Source organism: Mastomys coucha, unplaced genomic scaffold (assembly GCF_008632895.1).
Source record: "Mastomys coucha isolate ucsf_1 unplaced genomic scaffold, UCSF_Mcou_1 pScaffold8, whole genome shotgun sequence".
Lineage (NCBI taxonomy): Eukaryota > Metazoa > Chordata > Mammalia > Rodentia > Muridae > Mastomys > Mastomys coucha.
Genome location: NW_022196914.1, coordinates 73435454 through 73456683, shown reverse-complemented (window position 1 = coordinate 73456683; position 21230 = coordinate 73435454). Strand labels below are relative to the sequence as shown.

At 41.9% G+C, this 21230-nt stretch overlaps 1 protein-coding gene across 1 annotated transcript in view; it reads right to left on the bottom strand.

Annotated features, from left to right (window-relative positions):
* Positions 1-11277: 11277 nt before the first annotated feature.
* Dhx29 (DExH-box helicase 29) overlaps positions 11278-21230 on the bottom strand; it is a 46904-nt gene continuing 36951 nt past the window's right edge. The window contains exons 22-27 of the mRNA XM_031360101.1: positions 19180-19317; positions 18702-18795; positions 16789-17082; positions 15939-16070; positions 14412-14508; positions 11278-11576 (exon numbers count right to left, since the gene is read on the bottom strand). Of these exons, the coding sequence (XP_031215961.1) occupies positions 11524-11576; positions 14412-14508; positions 15939-16070; positions 16789-17082; positions 18702-18795; positions 19180-19317 (808 nt within the window). The 3' untranslated portion in view covers positions 11278-11523. The remainder of the gene's footprint in view (positions 11577-14411; positions 14509-15938; positions 16071-16788; positions 17083-18701; positions 18796-19179; positions 19318-21230) is intronic.

Below are 21230 nucleotides of genomic sequence, written 5' to 3'. Positions count from 1 at the left end.
GCCTCTGCCTCCCAAGTGCTGGGATTAAAGGCGTGCGCCACCAACACCCTGCTCAACCAATAGTTTTAAATTAAGGAGTAAAGTAACATAACATCACTTGGTGTACAAGGATTTACTTGTCTCTGGGGGTCAACCAGACCTTGGGGGCCAGTATTTAGCATCGTAATATATTACAACAGACTAAACCTCAACAAGGATAGCAGAGAAAAATACTTTTTCTTTTTTTCAGTTTGTGTGGGGGGGAGGGGTATGTTCTGGTAATGTCTAAGCTTGGTTGTCACCTGTGAGCACTTTTCTTGATTGGACTATTTGAGGTTGAAGACCCACCCTGAATCTGGCTGACCTCTTCTGGTGTCAACCCACGTAAACAGACATGGAAGAAGGAATGGATTGTTCTTTGCCTGCTTGCTCTCACCGTCTCTGGCAAGTTCATCAGGATCCTGTTGTTCCTGAACCATTGTTAGACCTGCTTCTTCAGGATTCCAGCCTAGACAGCCAGCAGTTCTCTAGGACTTTCCTGCAACTCCAGCAGCAGAGACATCCAGCCTTGTGAACTGAACAACTACCAGCAGGAGACAGTCATCATTGGACAACTCAGACCACAGCCTGGAAGCCACTCTGACAAATCCCTTTATATACAAAAACATGTACATGGATAAGTAAATTAAATATGATATATTTTAAATCCATATATATATATGTATGTATACATATATATGTATGTATAAATATATGTATGTGGATGTATATATGTATTTATATATGTATATATGTATGTACATATATATATATTCCCCCCATCAGTTCTGTTCCTTTAGAGAACATGGACAAATACAAAATGACATGAGTGTAGAACCTTAAACCTGTCCCTATGGACATACTTCCTCCAGAAATAAAGCCATACCTACTAATCTTCCCCAAGCAGCCACCAACTGAGGAACAAGTATTCAAATGCAGTGTCATTTAAACCAACACATTGTTCTTCCAAAGGACCTTCGTTCAGCTTCCAGCACCCATGTCTGACAGCTCACAACTACCTGCAACTTAGGTTTCAGGAGATGAAGTATCCTCTTATGACCTCCATGTGTGCAGGTTCTCTCTGTCTCTGTCTCTGTCTCTGTCTCTGTCTCTGTCTCTGTGTCACACACACACATACACACACATATATGCACATGCACACATGTGCACATGCATACACATATCTTTTAAGAATTGTTAAAAGAGAGCTGGGCAGTGGTGGCACATGCCTTTAATCCCAGCACCAGGGAGGCAGAGGCAGGTAGATTTCTGAGTTTGAGGCCTGGTCTACAGACAGGACAGCCAGGGCTACACAGAGAAACCCTGTCTCAAAAAACTAATCTCCCTGAGAGATTGTGGCACATACCTTTAAACCCAGCACTTAGGAGGCAGAGGCAGGGGGATCTCTGAGTTGGAGGCCAGCCTGGAGTACAGAGCAAGTTTCAAGACAGCTAGGGATATACAGATTAAATCATGTCTCAAAAAAACAAAACAAAAAAGGTGAAAACAATAACAAACAAACAAAAAAACAAAAAGAAAGAAAGAAAAGAAGAGAGAGAGATAGAGGAAGAAAGAAAGAGAAAGAAAGAGAGAAAGAAAGAAAGAAAGGAAGAAAGAAAGAAAGAAAGAAAGAAAGAAAGAAAGAAAGAAAGAAAGAGGAAGGAAGGAAGGAAGGAAGGAAGGAAGGAAGGAAGGAAGGAAGAAAGGAAGGAAGGGAGGAAGGAAGAAGTATGTCTGATCCCTATAGGGAGAGAGGAGCTCTCATGACTCCTTAATAGCCTTTGAAAGCCCCACCACTGAAAAATGACCACACTGGGCATTTGGGAGGAGACAAATGTGAATCATAACAAATAAAGAGCATGGAGTCGTGTTCGGGTTTGAGACTAGCTCTGCTTTTGTTTCAGCGTTCAGGGGTTCAGCTCTGTCCAGCCGTCATGAAGCTTATGTAGAGTGGTCACACAAAGGCAGACAAGCTATGAGGACTATGGCACGAGGTGCCATGGGATGGACTGCAGTATTCACTGCTCAGGAGCAGCGGAGTGGAAAGTTAGCACTTGCACTAGACTTCTAGTGGACAGCAACTAGGTGGGCCACTGTGGGAACAGTACCCGTCAGACAGCTGCACAGTGCAAAGGTCTTGGGGCCTGAGGAGGCCCTGCGAATGGAGGAACAACAGAGAGAGGTAACTGTGGTTGGAGCAGGAATGAGGTAGGACTGGAGGCAGCAGGCAGAGCTAGAGAGGCAGTGGAGTCAGCTCATAGAGGATAGCATTTTCATTATCAGCGTTGCCTGTGCCTTTCACCTTATGAGGCTGTAGCCTTTAATCGCTGTCTCTGCCAGGTGAGCTAGGCATAGGTGCTGCTTTATTTTTTAGGTGCGAGAACAAGATCAGCTAGACTCAAAAGTTAACTTTCAATAGGTGCTAAGTGTGATATGCAGGACTCAAATTCAAGTCCATGATTGTAGCGCGTTGTTTGCCTTCTGTGCTATTCTATACCTTTACCCTTTCAAGACAAGGTTTTTCTGTGTAGCCCTGGTTGTCTCAGAACTTCCTCTGTAGACCAAGTTGGCCTTGAACTCATAGGTTTGCCTGACTCTGCCTCCTGAATGCTGAGATTAAAGTGCACCACCACTGCCCAGCTCCATCCTTCATCCCTAAATGTCAAAGGAAAGGTGAAGGAACGTCCCAGCCTGTCCTTTAACCAATGCCATGAGAGGAGAGCCATGTGAAGGAGAGGGAATGCTCCGAGGATGAAGAGCCCAAAGAGCTGGCTGTCTTTTCTTATGATCAACCTTCCAGAAGCTATGGTGTATAAGACAAATAGGATTCCTTAACCCAAGATGTTCCAAGAGGTAAAAGCTAATGGAGAACCAGGAGCGATATGAAAATGAACAAGGCTTTGAGGTCGGAGGAAACACGAAGTTATTTGGAGAAGGCTGGTCACAGTCTGCCCTTGACCATGAAGCAGCCACTTCTTTGGAGGAGGTTATCCCCCTCTGAGAGTGCTGGAGCTGGACAGGTAAGTTTACCTTGGCCAAGGCGTGAGATTTTTGTCAATTGGGCACAGCTGGCTTCAGAAGGTAGGGTAGCATTGTCTTTGTTCTTGAGGCTTGACTGACAGCCTGTTGGGGATAGATTTTGTCTGTACACCTTTCCTCAGGAGAAGCAGCTCTAAGACAAAGAATTTAGGAAAGCCTATAAAACATCTGTTACTAGCATGTATTTGGATCTGGCTGCCCTAGTTGTCCTTTTGTGGTTTTCTAACATGTAAAGAGCGCCTCGTAAGGACCAAGCACTACTCTGTCTCCTACAGTAGAATAGAAATACAATTGCCCTGATCACATAGAGGAGAAGTGGAGATGTTGACAGCAAAGTGCAATCAAATCACAGAGTGTAGATCAAAACAGAGCAGCTGTTGAGAGCCACTTCATCCTAATCTTTGGAGAACTAACCCCTCGGGAGGTAACAGGGTCCAGCCTCTACAAATATTAGGACTTGATGGAGGGGCTGGGTTTTTATCTCATGTAGCATGTCTGGGAGTTGACCCCAGTCATCCAGGAACATGCTTCCTGGTGTCTTTGGAGACTGAGGAATTCTGTTTTACTCCATATTCTCACCATCATTTGTATAGTAAGACCATTACTTTTTTGGTTCTGCATCTACTTGCAGGAACACACTTTCCCCATGGGTTAACAATTTAAGCAAGAAAGACTTTATTTAATTCAGAGTTTAAGTTCTTCATGTTGGGGTGGTATGGTGACAGAAGCATGGATCCAGGAAGGGAGCAGAGAGAGGGATGAAGAACACTGTTCAGTGCCCTTGCTTCCTTTTTATTCAGTCCAGGATCCCAGCTGTGGGACAGTGGACCATGCCAGGAAACTTGGTAAGGTAGAGTGGGTCTGAGACCCCCAGGTACCCACCCATCAGAGACTGTAGGCTCCTTCCTGCTCCCTGCCAGGTTCCTGGCCTGGAACATGTGGCTACACTTCACACATAAGGAACCGAGAGTTGTGGTTATGTAGCCTGAGGACAGAGTTCTCCATGCTAATGAGGTATCTAGAGACCCTGAGGTTTTAGCCAATAAGCTTCCTTTCCTGGACGTTCCTCCCAGCAAAAGGTATTTAATCTCTGGTCCACCCTGAGGAGTTGGTATGCATCCATTTTCCACAATGAATAGTCAGTGAACAAACAGTATGGATAAACAAGGACTGTCTCCTCCATCAAAACCACTGTGGGAGCATGGAGGCCTTTGCCTACAGAGCGGAGCCTAAGTCTCCCATAGAAGGCCCCTCTGCCCCTCCAGACAACTGCCACCAACTAAGGACAACCACAGATGAGCTAAGCCAGAGCTCCCATTTCCCCTCAGCCCTTGGCCCCTGACTCTGTGCCCAACTCCTCATGGCTCAGCGATGCCTGGATATTCAGGAGTCTGGGAGCACCGGGTACTGACCTCATTGCAGGTCCATGGACCCCCATCCTTCTTTACTCCTCTGTGCAGCAACCTGAAAGCGACTGGGTGCCCTTGGGGTCAGGGAACCCCAACTTAGGCCCCCCATATCTTATACCTCGTCTCCGCCTTACCCCCAACCCCCCCCCCACTCAGTTTTTCCACACTTCCCTAGAGCTCAGCACCACAGCAGCGACAGTACAGAGAGACAAGTACAGTCAAGTAGTCTCCTGGTTTCTCCTCCCCAGCAGCATGTCCCACACCCCAACAGTGGGGCGAAACACGGACCCATCCCAGCCCATGAATTGTGCTGCCCACCTCAGGGTGGGCCTCTCCACCTCAGTTTACCCAGTCATGAAACCCTTCACAGACATGCTCAATGGTGATTCTAAATGGCATCAATTTGGCAAGGTCAATCATTAAAACACACGTGAGTCATCTACAGATTCTCTGAGGTCTAGGCATAGTGCTTGCTCAGGCTTTATATCAGGTCAGTTTCTAGTCCATGGACCCAACTGGCACCTATAATGTAATTAATGTGTAGAACACAAGCTTAAGAGAAAGTTGTGAAAATGATTTCTAGCAACATAACATACTAAGGTATTATTTTGTCTAATGATGTGCATTCATCCTAATACATCTGAGCATCCCCTCTCCCTAAAAAGTCCATGTGGTAACATGCTGGCTCTGGATGGCAATCATGGTGGTCACTATCTTCATCTGTCAGTGAATCAGTTGGTCTTCAACATCTGCTCTGAGCTTGGCTCAGTTGTTTCTTATTAATAGTATTTATTATGTATTCTAATTCTAAGAGTAGTGCCTGTTTATGGGTATAGAATTTGAAAAAGAGGTTTATAATGTATAGACTTTTAATACTACAATTTTATAGTAAGAAGTCTGGCCTTTTAGTATATAGTCTCTACTTAGCTGTAGAATATGTCTTATAGGGCTTTGAGGATGTTTGAAGTAACAGACACCACCAAACCTATATGTCCTTTTTCCTATACCCAGCTACCCATGACAAGGTTAAGACTCTGCCTTCTCACTCAAAGGATTTGAATTGCTAATGTCATTTATCTTGTGCCTTGGGGCCATTATTAAGAAAAACTAGGGTTAATTGAGCATAAGCACTGTGATACCATGACAGCCAGTCTAGTAACATAGAAAGCTACTAAGTAACTCCGTGGCAGGTAACACCTCTAGTGTGGATACACTGGACAAAGAATAACTAACAATTCAGAGGGGATGAGCAGGATAGCATGAGATTTCGTAATGAGCTTACTCACAATGCTATGCAATTTACAAGTTGTGAATTATCTATCACTGGAATTTTTATTTCATATTTTGCATGAAGGTGGATCTCGGGTTACTGAAGCTGTGGAATATTAAGATTTCTAATCCATAAAATTAGATGATATATTAGTCACTTTTCTGTTGCTATGATGAAATACCATGATCAAGGAAAGTTAAAGGTTCCAAAGGGAGAGTCCATCATGGTGTGAGACGCAGGGCAGCAGGAGCATGGAGCTGGGAGGTCACATCTCCAACCACAAAAATGAAGCAAAGGGAGTGTCCTGGGAGAGGGCTTATGAACTCTTAGCGATGTACCTCTTAAAAGGAACTTAACATCCCAAAACAGTGTCACCTCTAGGCCAAGTGATCAAATACATAAGCCTATGGAGGATACTTCTCATTCAAATGTCCATACTCTGCTGCTACTTGGCCCTCATAGGCTCATGGCCATATCATAACGAAAAATGTATTTTGTTGGAGCATATTTTGGGAAGGTATGTCTCTGTATATTTAACTGTTAGTTTCGTATTGGCAGAGAGCTAAATACTGGCAGAATCTTGGTATATTGTATTTCTATGGACCACATCTGGCCTCATTGTAAACATTTGTTCTTCCTCACTTGTCTAAGGCAAGCTAGAATTGTGTTTGGTTAGCTGTAGTAAAGATCCAGCCAATAGCTGGGCAGGAAGTGGAGGGTGGGGATCTTCTGGGCAGAGAGAGGGACACTGGAATCAGAATCCTATGCTGGGATTCAGCCAGTGGACATGGAGATGAATGAATGGACTGTGCTCTAGAGCAGAGCAGAAAGGTAGACCTAACCATGTGGTGGAAGGTAGTGTCAGGATTAGCCTGGTTAAGTTTAGAGTAGACAGGAGACTGCCCAAGCAAAAGGCCTAACCTTTAAAATATGAATAAGCCTCTGTGTCATTACTTATCATTGTCTGAGGTAATCCTGCTGTAGCATTTAGTCCAACTGTAAGAGTCCCCATAAGTCTTTAAAAATCTCAACAGCATTCAAATGTCCAAAGTCTTTTCTGAGATTCAAGGCAATCTCTTAACTGTGACCAGCCAAAAATCAAAAAAGCAAATTACTTGCAACATACAATGATGGCATAGGAGATAAATTCCCTATCTTTAAAAGGAAAAAACAGAGGCACAATGAAGCAATATTGGACCCAGCAGGGCAGATACCAAACCCTGAAACCACATGTCTAGTGTTTGGGACATTAGTTTCACAGGGTTTATGTGGCTCTGCCCCTCCAGCTTGGCTGCCTGCCCCATTATCTTTCTCTTGGACTGGCTTCATTCTCTGGAGACAGCTTGCATTGATAGATATCTCATGGTCCTGAATTCTCCAACACCTTTGTCCTCACAAAGGGCCTCTGGCAGTGATCAGCACTACCACACTTTGGCTTTGGCGGCTCTCTGAAACTACAGGGGAAGAATCCACAATCCCCTCACCGTTGAGTCTTTCATGCTTCCAAAGCCAGTTCCAAGTGGAAGACACTATCAAGTTTGGCTGCCAGCGCAAGATGGACCCTCACGCCTTTGAGTCACATCTGCAACGGCCTTTGTATGCTGCTGTATTCCTGAAGCAGAGAACTCCCTAAGCTGTTGGGAGCTTCATTAGCTAGAAGCTTGCCCTGAGGGCGTCTTTCCCATTGGTCCAGTGAAGAGCGGGAGGCCTCTCCTTAACTCCTCTATGCTAGTCTCCTTAAGTACAGCCCTCTTTCACCACAGGCCTTGGCTGTAATGTTAAGCTTCCTCAGGCTCTTCCCTCTCTAAACTGGACACTTTGTATTCTTTCCACCCTACTTGTTCTTCTTCACTGTAGATCTACACAAAAGTTATCAGTAATAACCATGCCAGGAACTCAACCTTATGCTCTTTTGAAATTTCTAATCCAAAATTCCAAAGCCTTCCTTGCTCCTCCAAAAAGCCCCCATCAGGTTCTTCAGAGCAGCCACCCCACCATCCTGATGCCAACTCCTATATTAGTTACTTTTTGCTACTGTGATAAAGTACCACGACCAAGGTTACATATACTAAGACTTTATTTTGGCTTATGGTTCCAGAGAAAGTGTGTAACAACATGGGGGAGGGGGAGGTAGGGCAGCAGGAATAGGAAGCTGAGAGATCACACTTCAACCACAAACTACTGTGTTGATTTGAAGTAGCCAGAGTAATCCTGGTCTTTTCTGTAACCTTACATGAGCAGTTTGATTATTTCACCATTTTGTATCATGTAGTTACTAGGGGCTTTTCACACATAGATTTTATCAGGTTGATGTAATCCTTTGTTTTCAAGTATGAGCATTTTACAATTGGGTTATTATTTCTACCTTTTTCTTACTGATGTGATATTTTGTGTATTTTTGATGCAATTTCCTTACCTGAGATACTGTTTGTATTTTCTTCTGTCTTGTGGGTTGTTTCTTCCTTTCTTGATTATCCTTTGAGGGATGAAAGCTTTCTTTTTTTTTTTTTTTTTTTTTTTTTAGTTTTTCGAGACAGGGTTTCTCTGTGTAACCCTGGCTGTCCTGGAACTCACTCTGTAGACCAGGCTGGACTTGAACTCAGATATCCACCTGCCTCTGCCTCCCAAGTGCTGGGATTAAAGGTGTGTGCCACCACTGCATGGCTTATTCTTTTTTTTTTTTTTTTAAATTGAGGTATACTTAATAATTTTAAACATCCAAGGTCTGCAATGTGATGATGCATGAATATGCCATGTATCCTAATTAACACATCCTTTACTATGCAACTGCTATTGTGTGTTTGAGAAGTTAGAATATTTAAGATGTATTTAACCTTAGACTCTTTAAGGTCTGTTTTACTTTAAAATTTCAAGTAAAACCTTCAGGATGATTGACTAGTCACAATGATTGTTTCAATCTGAAATGTGCCCAAAGGCTAGTGTGTTAAAGACTTGGTCCTCAGCTTGGTGCTGCTGGAAAGTGATAGAAACACTTCAGAAATGAGGGCAAGATTGTTGAATGGAGAAGGCACTCTTAAAGGGATCGAAGACACAGGACTGTGCCTTTCTTTTGGTTACACACACTCCTACCATTATGTACTGCCACAGGCATGAAGCAATGGAGCTGGCTGGTAATGGTCTGAAACCTTCAAAACTGTGAGGCGGAGGAAACGTCCTCCTTTTAAATCACCTCTGCTCTTTGTTTTGCTGCACTATCACTATTGCATACGTTATGCGTATGTACAAAGGTAGTGTGCCTTTGTAGGTCAGAGGAGAACTTTGCCGAGTCAGCTCTCTCCTGCTACCTTTATGAGTTCTGGGATTGAACCAAGCTCATCAGGCTTGGTAGAAAAGCACTTCTACTCTCTCAGCTATTTTGCTGGCCCTAGTTTTGTTTTTTGGAATGGGTCTTGCCATGTTGTTAGGACATCTGTTTGATCCCTGGGACCCACATGGTGGAAAGGGAGGGCTCTGACTTCCACAAGAGCACCATGGAATGGACCCCTGCTACCCACAAGATAATTAAGTATAAAAAAAAATGATAGTGTGGAGCTCTACAGCATTTCAACCTCAATGATATCTCTCCTCTTCCCTTTGGTGATTACCTAACTCTCTCTATATTTGTCATCTGAAGTCAAAGACTGATAACCCTAGTTCAAATGTGATGTAGCGCTTCCCTTATCAGACAGAAAATGACTATGTTTCAGAGATTGAAAGTTTGGTACTGTGTGGCTGCCACTTAGTTACTACCGTGTTTGTTCTCTGATGAGTTGTTTCCTGGCTGCTTTTTTTCTCATTTATAAAATGGTGCCGTTAACACCCACCTACCTCATAGGTTGTTGTGATATGCACATGAATTCAGGCAACATTTGGGACACTCTCCTGACACACAAACTCCAAGCACTACATGCAGACGAGGACTCCTTTGCTTCTGTGTGTCCCATGTCCCACGTTGCCTAGCTCTTTATGCTGAGTTGCTTAGTGGTACAAAACAGAGACTCCAGGCTACAGTTACACTGGATTCTTTGTTCTTAAGTCCTTTGCCCTAAAACTAGAGACTGCTACCAAGGACTATGCTTACTTCCCTCTGCACATAAGGTGAAAGTTAGTGTCCTTACTCATTCACAAATGAATGCTAAAACTATGCCTGTTGTAAGACTCAAGCAATCATGTTAGGTTCCTATCTTCATCATTTATTTCAATAAGAGTTCTATTTTTAATCTAAAGAGAAATGTACTTGAAGTTCATCAATTTGTTTTTGGGAAGTGAGAAAAATCCCTCTAAGTAATGCAAATAGAGTTTCAAAGATAAGTGAGAAGGAAACAGTGAAAACACTGCCATCCCAAGGCACAAATGCACACTAACAGCCTTCAATGGCTCAAAGGAAGTGGACCATTGCCAAACTGATGACCTGTTCAATCCCTAGACCCACTGTTATTGAAGGAGAGAAAAAAGCAGTCCTTGACCTTTATATCCATTCTGTGGTTCGTGTATTTGCACAATCCCCTCACCCCACAAATTTAAAACACAAAGTTTCAAATGTAGACAGCATGTAAGGTAGCTAGCGAGCTTAAGGTAGAGAGCAACACTAATCATTCTAGCCTACCCGCCAGTAGCACGTCCTGTTTTCTGAACATTACTGATCTAAGCAGCATCTATAGCCAGGGCCTGGTTTAGGCTGGCATTTTGGATTCAAACATTAAGCTTCAGAGGTTGCTTTTTGTTGTTGTTTTTCAAGACAGAGTCTCACTATGTAGCTCTGGCTGTCCTGGAACTCACTATGTGGACCAGGCTATCCTTGAGCTTACAGAGATCTGCCGGCCACTGTCTCCCAAGCATGCCTGGCCCAACGTTTTCTTTTTCATGATATCAAATAATAACTGTTTTTGGAGATTACCTTCTTATCAGGTAATAGGATATCAACTTGACACAAGCTAGAGTTGTCTGAGTAAAGGGAACCACAATTGAGAAAAGATTGGCGTGGAGAGAAGCTTGTGGAGCATTTTCTTAATTAGTGATCAATGTGGAAGGGACAGCGCACTGTGGGTGGTGCCACTCCTGGGCAGGAAGGGACAGCACACTGTGGGTGGTGCCGCTCCTGGGCAGGAAGGGACAGCACATTGTGGGTGGTGCCACTCCTGGGCAGGTGGCCCTGGGTGCTATAAGAAAGCAGGCTGAGTAAGCCTTAGGGAGCAAGCCAGTAAACAGCACCTCATCCATGGCCTCTGCATCAGCTCCTGCTTCCATGTAGGAGGAGCCCGCCAAGACTTCCCTCTGTGATGTAGTGTCCTGTGGAAGTGTAAGCTGAATAAACCCTTTCCTCCTCCAGTTGCTTTTTCTTATGGTGTTTTTTCATAGCAACAGAAACCCTAATTAAGAAATAGGACAAAACTCTAAATTTATCCTCCAAATATGAAGGCGTGTTATTGGATGAGACAATACACAAGATACACAGGATGAGACAATTACACAGGAAATCAAAGTAGTGAGTTTCAGACAGCAGACACTGGTCTGGGCCTAGTGACACAAAGATGGACAAAATATGATTGATACCAAAGAATTTATTGTAAATGTCATGGCAAATACATTAAGCAACATCAAATTACAAAGGAGCTAGAAAAGTCCATGTTGAAAGAATGTGCTTTCTCCCTCCCCACCATCTTCAGGTCAATGGCTAGTACCAACATTTTAGGTAATGAAATACTTAACAGGATAGCAGACCTTCACATAATTTCAGGATTGTATCTTTATCTTAATTTTAGAAGCAGATAACCGTGGATTCCAGTATCAATTATTCTCTGTTTTTATCAATTCTGTAATGATCTGTAGAATCTTGTCATCTGAGGGAATGAAAAATAAATACATCAAAACACCTATAAACATTGTAACACTACTGGCTAATTTTCTAATGCATGTATGTACAAATAAGAGGTATATTTAATCACAAGCCTTTCTTAAATTAGGATGCAAACCAACACTAGTAATGTATACTATGATACCAGAGATGTCCAGAAAAGTCAAATTTGTTGCCCTATAAGAGTTATGTTAATGATTAAGGTTATCTTATGCCTACTTCAGAAAGTCAATGTTTTATAAAAAGAATTTCATGTTTGAGTATTTATAGGCAAAGGCCCCAAATAATGAGATATGTGGTTTTTTGTTTGTTTTTTTCTATTTTTTTCTTTTTTACCCAGGTTTTGTTATGTGGTCCATACTGGGCTGGAACTCATGATCCCCCTGCCTCAGCTTCCCAAGTGCTGGGGATACAGATGTACACTATGAAGCCTAGCCTGTTATTCCTATAACTACTTCTTTAGAAATTCCTTCAAGAAGTTCCTCATTTGTCTCACTGAGCTGAACCACACTGAAGGGTTTATTTACTCTTTCTTGTTTTGCAGCATGATAGATTTTTACCAAATGGGCAAAGGTGGTGTACTGGCTGGTTTTGTGTGCCAACTTGACACAGGCTGGAGTTATCACAGAGAAGGGAGTTTCAGTTGGGGAAGTGCCTCCATGAGATCCAGCTGTGGGGCATTTTCTCAATTAGTGATCAAGGGGGTAGGGCCTCTTGTGGGTGGTGCCATCCCTGGGCTGGAAGTCTTGGGTTCTATAAGAGAACAAGCAGGCTGAGCAAGCCAGGGGAGGCAAGCCAGTAAGGAATATCCCTCCATGGCCTCTGCATCAGCTCCTGCTTCCTGACGTGCTTGAGTTCCAGTCCTGACTTCCTTTGGTGATGAACAGTAATGTGGAAGTGTTGAATAAACCCTTTCCTCCCCAACTTGCTTCCTGGTCATGATGTTTGTGCAGGAATAGAAACCCTAACTAAGACAGATGACAATGATTTTATTCCAGGCTTGGTTAAACCAAGGAAACAAACATTCTAAGGGGGAAGTGCTCTCAGAGAGGTGTCAATGGGAAGTGACAGTGTTATCTATACAACAGGAGAATCAAACACCAGCTGAACGGATAAACAGAGAGGTGACATTACTTGCTAAGGTGGGCTTATTAACAGCTACTCCTGTCTAAACAGCTCTGGAATTGTGACTTCCTGTGACTCTCAAAGCCACCTTCTCAGAAAGCCATCAGGGCACGGCTGCAAGACTGAAAGACGCTCTACATTTATACTGGGTCCCAATGTCCCTAGTCACAGTGATTGTCCTGACTGTTGTTTTGACCTGGGCCTGTGGCTGACACTCAGGTGCTCAGGAGCTAGAGCAGTATTAAAGGAAGGAAGGATAAGTTAGAGGTGGGGGAGGGAGGAGGCCCTTGCTGTCAGTGGAACTACGCTTATCTAAAGTTAGTTGAATTTGAAGAAAAGTAGAGAGAACTAGAAAGCGCAGGGGTAACCTAGACACTTCTGTGTGAGTCGCCATCACAATATGTCTTCAGAGTAAAGCCAGAAAGTCACTAACATGTCACCTTCCTTCCTAAGTCAAACAAGCATCAATGGCACAGATAATGCTTCTTAAAAAACTATTTTTAAAATGACTTATTTTGTTGTTGTTGTTGTTTTGCCAGCATGTATGTCTATGTGAGCGTGTCAGCTGCCCTGGAACTGGAGTTACAGACAGTTGTGAGCTGCCATTTGCATGCTGGGAATCGAACCCAGGCCTCTGGAAGAGCAGCCAGTGCTCTTAACCACTGAGCCATCTCCCCATCCCCAGATAATTCCTATCATTATTAAAGCAGGAAAACCATACTTCAGTGCTTATGATACAACAGCATGGAAAGTCTATAGCGCCAACTAGAAAATACTAGCTCTAAAACTTGACCTAATCAAGAGAAAACCACTGTTTTTTCAGGAACTACAGCTATCAAGGAACACATTAAATCAAAGCCCGAGGATGCACCCAACTAAATCCTAAGGCTGGTACATTTTAGGGGTTTATTACAATAGTTATGCATTTAAAAAGGCCAACAGTAGGGAAGCAGAAATAGCAACAGATAAAACCATCGTCACAAGTCTCTTGGGAGAAATTAGTGTGCTTAGAAGAGGTGTGGAGCCTTGTGCTGTTCCCACATTTGTGGATCAGTGATGTGCTCACTTAGGGCAGTGCTGGACCCTGCTACTGACAAACCACGTGTTTATTTCAGGATCTGTAGAAGGTCAAAGCACTTTCTATACCAGCTACTCGTTGTGCATTTGTGAGAAACGTATGGGAGAGAACACAGCTATGATAAACCAGTGAGTAGCAACCCTTATGCTGCTCTAATTTGTTCTGTGAAGTGGATGGTTTACAAATGAAGTTAAGAAGACTAGGGGGCTGGAGAGATGGCTCAGTGGTTAAGAGCACTGGCTGCTCTTCCAGAGGACCTGGGTTCAATTCCCAACACCCACATGTCAGCTCACCATTATCTGTAACTCTAGTTCCAGGAATTCCAACACCTTTAGGAAGATACACATGTAGGCAAAATGTCAGTGCACAAATATAAATAAATAAAAAAGATCAGGAGTAAATATTTTAAGAGAATAAGCTGCAAATAGTCACTAACTGTGTGGGAGTTGAACAGTGCAAATAGATTTTATAAAAAACCAAGATTTTATTAATAATTACATCAAAAGTATGGTTTCAGTGTGCCACAGGGCATTAAAATGTTAAATCATAATTTCTAGACTCAATCTCCCAGATTTTATTTAAAAAAAATATTTATCTGAAACACAATAAAACACTTACTTTCAAGGGACATCTTTGGATTTTCAAGTTTTTTTCTTAAAACAGAATCAATGAGAATTCTTAGCTGCTTAAAAATGACAGCTATCTTTACTGGGGCCTGTTGAGAGAAGACATAGGACAGAGTTGATCAGGACATTTGCATGTGTTTACATAAAGCAATCTGAGCATGTGTACCTCACAGTTTAATCCACTTAGGACACCAGGATTGTTACCATAAAATGCAACAGGGGAAGTGTGAGCAAATGACCTGTTAAGCATGGGAGCTCAGCTACACCGACCTCTTGCTTCCCAGAGGTCTGGTATCTTTTGTCACAATAAAGCAACTTATTCCAATAATTCTTTGTTTCTCTTTGAATATGATACTGAGTCAATACTAAAAAGTTCTGAGGGAATTTTGGGGGTGGGCTGGGGAGTGGAGAGTAGTTTGAAACAGGGGCTCACTATGTAGCCCGTCTGGCCAGGAGTTCATGACATAGCCTAGGCTGGCCTTGAATGCAGAGATACTTCTGCCTGCCTCTTTGCCTCCTGGGTGCTGGGATGAGAAGTGTGAGCTACCACACTTGCTGGGAGGAAACAGTTTTTAACAGTTTTATTGAAGGATAATTTATAAATCACAAAAATTTCAATGATTTTTGGTAAATTTGTAGAGTTTTTAACCAATATCACTACAACACAATTATGAGACCATCTCTACCACTCCAACTTATTTGCGTGAACCAAATATATTTTTTAAAATACTTAATCAAACCTCTCTGGTTCTGGACACACAGGCTATAATTAACAGTATGTATGTGAACGTCTTTACACTGGTCAATGTTGATGGGGCTATGGAGGAAAATGCAAATAAGCAAATAAGCATAGACTGCCTTACCTTGTCCAGAGAAAAATTTTTTCATGTCTTAAAAACTATGAATCTGAGCTGGGCAGTGGTGGCACATGCCTTTAATCCCAGCATTTAGGAGGTAGAGACAGGCAGATTTCTGAGTTCGAGGCCAGCCTGGTCTACAGAGTGAGTTCCAGGATAGCCAGGGCTACACAGAGAAACCCTGTTTCGAAAAATAAAAAAAATAAAAATAAAAATAAAAAAAATAAAAAAAAATACACACACACACACAATGAATCTGTGTGGTTTTTGTATGGAAAGGCTAAACAAATGTAGTGAGTGGGCATGCATCTGGGAAACAAGTACTAACCAACCCCAGGCCTCTGGGAGGGCTGAGTCTGCCTCCCTACCCCCACTCCCCACTCCCCACCCCCATCTATACTGTGTTACAATGAAGCTATCTGGCATAACCCAGAAAAAACTGCTGTCAATATTCCTGGTACACAGCAATTGTCATGATTATAAATAAATATGTTCTGTGATAGTAATATGATCTTCAAATTATAAAAACCATATAATTAAGATGAAGCTTTCTACAGTAAACCACACAGGAAAAGATTATGCAAACCTCAGTAAAAGCTTTAACGTCTACCTCAATGATACAGGAATTTGAATGTTTTCATAAAATCATCTGGACTGGATACCTGAAAATAGATCCAGCCATCTACAGACAGAAGCCGCTCTCGGTGCTGGACTTCTATGTCACCTCCAAAAAGCAAAACTGGAAAAGGGGTGATGAGGGTTGTTTCTCTCAGATAGACTCTGGCATACCTCACCTATAAAAGACAAAGTGCGGGGAACAACTTCATAGTCTAAAATACAAAAAGTTCACTTAGCTGTTTTTTATGTAAGTATTTTCTTAACAAATTTAATAGAAAAATATATACATTTATATAACCTCATTACTCTCCCCAACATGCCACTTATTTAGAAATGGAACACACACCTTCTTTTACCTTCTTTTTCCTTCTGAGACAACTGCTTTAGTGAAATATTGAAATACTCTTAGACCAGATAAATTATTAACCAATGTCCCCTTGCCATAACTGTCTGAATTCCAAGTAGAAGGGTGACAGCCAGAGAGAAACCTTACTATCTTTGTTTTATTTAATGGGAGAGAGAGATTATTTTGTGTGCTGCTTGAGAAAGTACCTCAGGTTTCAAATGTGAGCAAAAGTAACAGTTGTACTTGAGAAAAAGAGAATATACCATCAGGACACCAGAATGTGTCTAGGACACTCTAGGAAGGAGGCCTAGAGTGGTAAGTGGGGATTTGAGAATGAGCATTTTGGGCTGGAGAGATGGCTCAGTGGGTAAGAGCACTGACTGCTTTTCCAAAGGTCGTGAGTTCAAATCCTAGCAACCACGTGGTGGCTCACAACCATCTGTAATGAGATCTGACACCCTCTTCTGGTGTGTTTAAAGACGGCTACAGTGTACTTACATACAATAGTAAATAAATCTTTTTTTACAGAGAGAGAATGAGTCTTTTACCTTCTCCTGATACAAGAGCCACCCGTAGGTTTGTAGATCCCGGTTTACTGAGGATGGGTGCACTTGAGCTTTGCCTTGGGCTGTCTCCACCATGCACGCCAGCTTTTCTGTTACGTCCACTGACTTTGTACACATAATCTTCCCCACACTGTCGTACAGTCCAGCAGCCAGCACAGCTTTAAGAAGGGCAATGTCCTGAAAAGAGAGTGTCTGCGGGCCTTTCCTTCCTTCCCAGCTGGTAGAGGATGAAAATCCTGCTGCTTTCACCAACTTCATTAGCTCCTGCTTCACATCCTAGATTTTATGTTAAAATGAGACATAATCAATTAGAGAAATGACCAAACGACTTTGAAATGTATAGTGCTGTCTCCTATAAGAATAGATAGGATGCAAAGTATCGTTTAGATGAGTACAGGAAAAAGCTTGAATGGAGAAGAAAGGATTCTGGGAGGTGAAGGGTTAGAGTCAGCTGTGTTCAGCATCCTAGGACAGTGATGTCATAAAATATAAACATCTATGAGAGCAGTGAACACGGGTCTGAACGTATTTTCATGCTCCACACTGACTTCACCACCGCCCTTCTTTACATTTTTATTTTGATTTGGTTTTAGTCATTCTTTAGTCAGTGGAGATACATTAGGAAACACTAGAGGGAAACTTGATAGTCATGACATGCACCTTCTGACAGAAAAGCCCACTATCTTCATCACGTGATGAAGCCGCAGCTTAAAACACTTTGCACCTTTTCCCAGCGTGCAAACTGGCAGAAGCCCCAGGAAGGGCTGAGGCTATAGGACCACAGGTGCTGTTTACACTGGCTGTCCTTTAGGCTAGACCACTCCAGGGGAGGAGAGACCAAACAGCTGCTGTAAGCACCGAGCTGGCAGAGACCCGCAAGCTCAGGGGTGTGAAGACAGGCTGGGGAAAGAAGCTGGTGGGAGGGGATCTGGAGGTTGGGGACAATTAAAGGGAGACAAAGGAGAAAGGACTAATTCGGAAGAGCTAGCCTCCTCTAAGCCGATTGACTGGGATGTCCTCAGATGGCTCGGAAGTGGCTATTTCCAGAATTCAAGAAACCCTACTGAACAATTAAACTGATTTCTTAAAAAAAAAAAAAAAATCACAAATAGGAAAAAAAGTTGATTAACTATAGATTAAGAAACTTAAGGGAACAATCAAATGTAATGAGTAAATCTTGTGTGGATCATGATTCAAATTAAGTGTGAAAAGCAAAGTTATTAAATGACTAGGGATATTTAGGTGCTATAATTTGATGATATTATGATTTGGGTTTTTTTGTTTTGTTTTGTTTTGTTTTTTTCGAGACAGGGTTTCTCTCTGTAGCCCTGGTTGTCCTAGAACTCACTCGGTAGACCAGGTTGGCCTCGAACTCAGAAATCCGCCTGCCTCTGCCTCCCAAGTGCTGGGATTAAAGGCATGCACCACCACTGCCCTGCTTTGTTTGTTTGTTTTAAAGGTGTGATATGGTGTCAAAAAAAAAAAAAAGTCTTATACTTAATTATCTATTCTCTGCATTTATTTAAAATATAGTCTACAGGACAGACAGTGAAGTAAGGGGAACAAGCACAGAACAATACTGATCACATGTTGCTAATTAATAGATGTGGGGAAACGGGTGAATTAGAGTTCCTGACAGTATTCCATTTACCTTCTGCTATTCCTGAAATCCTCTATAATTAAGCAACATAATAATACTGAGTACCAGAGTTGGAAAGAACCCTAGATAATGCCCTTTGAGTTATTTATTAAAAAAAAAAAAAAAAAAAAAAAACGACTAAAAAGTTAACTATCTTATTTCTAAGCTAGTGTTATTTCTGTGAACCCATGCTGTCTCTTTATAAAAATCATACCCTGAATACATTACGGTTGCTAAGAGTAATATTAAGAATCACCTCTAGTGTCAACAGAGACGTTCTGTTAAGGAAGTTCCTCTGGCAATATGAGACCTCAGAGCGGAAGCCTCCTTCTTGCTGTGCTTTCTTCCACCTAGATGAACACATCAGAGGGTAAAGGTCACCATGACTCCTTTCCAGGCTCCTCCTCAGAGGGAGTAACCCAAGGAAGGCTTAATAAACTTACAATCTGTTAAAAAGAAGGGGCCTTGTTTACTGTAGCTCCTACCATTTATATAGTTTCCAACTGCAGTATTTTTAAGGATAACAAATTGTTGAATTGCTTCAGATTTGAGAACTGTACATATATAACAAGTATGTTGTTCTTAAATGAGTCTCTGATGAAATAATATCCTAACAAATTAAAAACACTATGAACAAATTTAAACGTTAGAGCACAGATTGAATGCCATTTTTTAAAAGAAGTCAGCTATCTCCAGTCACCAGCTTATTGATAGCAACCAGGTGATTTCCTTACCCTAGATATGCATTGTAGATTGTGAGGTGGTCTGAATCAGCCACAGCCAAAGATGACTTTGCGAGGTCTGCTTCATCCTTCCGACCAATCGGTGTGATGAAAGGAGACTTCTCCGTCATCACGGCCGCCAGCGTTGCCTGCCCATAAATATCATTTATCATTAAAGAAGTATACACTCAAAGTTGTTTAAAAAATAAACAATAAAACAATCACAATCAAGTTACCTGTTTCCTATTTTCAATGCATTAAACATTGCTAACTTACAATTTCATAACTTTTAGCTCAATTCCTTTCATGGAAGTCAAAAAACCTATTTACTTTTAGAATATCTCTGTGATTTAAGGAAGTATAGTACTAGAATCAGGAAAAAACTGAAAACGTTCAAGTGATTAAAGTCTGCTATTTAATTATAGGCAATATCAAAATGATAGCTTAGTACTTTAGACTTCTAGACTGCTCATTCTCATTGGCTGCAATGCCTTTCAAACATAAGTTGAGGCTCTTTCACATTTCTAAAGACACAGATAAAAGCTGCCATATGAGGAGGACAACCTTCACTAAACACTGACTGTGCAGTGCTTGGATGTTGGAGTTCTCAGCCGCTATAATGTGAGAGACAAACCAGTGTTCCTTATAAATTAAACAACAACAACAGAACAGCAGCAGCAAAGTTTCAGCTGGTGTTACAGCTCAGTGGAAGGCTTTACTCACCCAGCATGCTTGAAGGCCTGGGGCCAATCCTCACACATTAGTGTAAGAATGCATTGAAAATAAAGATGCACAACCATCTACTTGTTGCAAGGTTGCAGATAAACTACAACACAAATGGTACCTTTTGAACTTACCAAGTTCTGGGAATCATCCCCACTCCCTCCCAGAACCCTCCAACCCCTGCCTTGTTACTGTTGCCCTGGGGACCGAACCCACTGCTGAACCACACCCCCATCCCCAAATTTTTTACTACTACTACTACTACTACTACTACTACTTCTTCTTCTTCTTCTTCTTCCTCTTCCTCTTCCTCTTCCTCTTCTTCTTCTTCTTCTTCTTCTTCTTCTTCTCCTCCTCCTTTTTCTTTCTTTTTTTTTTAAATATTTATTTATTTATTTTATGTATGTGAGTACACTGTAGCTATACAGATAGTTGAGCCTTCATGTGATTGTTGGGAATTGAATTTTTAGGACTTTGGCTCCCTTCAGTAAACTCTGCTCGCTCAGTCCCTGCTCACTCTGACCCAGAGATTTATTTATTATTATATATAAGTACACTGTAGCTGACTTCAGACACACCAGAAGAGGGTGTCAGATCTCATTACGGGTGGTTGTGAGCCATCATGTGGTTGCTGGGATTTGAATTCAGGACCTTCAGAAGAGCAGTCAATGCTCTTACCCGCTGAGCCATCTTGCTACCCCCAAAATTTACTTCTAATTCTAGAGAAAAGGATAAAAAGAGGAAGGATCCCATTTTCTGTGTTGAATGGCCTTGATTTGTGCTCAAAACCACCACTCGATAATGCTGCAAAGGCACTGTAAAACCACATGCCCAGAGATTCAGATAGACAAACAGAACTTATTTCTGAAGTAAATTGAGAAAATAGACTCTGAGAATTATTGGCTCAGAAAGAGAATCTGGATAAAGGAAGTTTTCATTCTTTTAAAGCATATTGTGTCAACAATGTCCTATAAATAATACATATTTAATTAAATCCATGTTGCAGCTGAGCTGCTGGGTGGCAACAACCTAAGCAAGCCAAACTCACAAGAGTATTTTTCTATATGTAAGTAAATAGGGAAATAGGCTTTTATGTTAGTATAAAAAGTTAAACGTATTTGAAAAATCTCACCGGGCATTCAGGTTACGTACATTTTAATGATAGCACAGCCATTGTGTTTTGTTAAGAAATTAAAGTTTAAACTTGTTTCTATCCCTTACTAATATCCCAACCAAAAGGCCTTTGAAGTGAAATAGTCAGCGTCTTACTTACCACTGGTTCGAGACAGCCAAATATGGCTCCAAAAATGAGCATCTTGCCAATTTTGACACTGACAGGC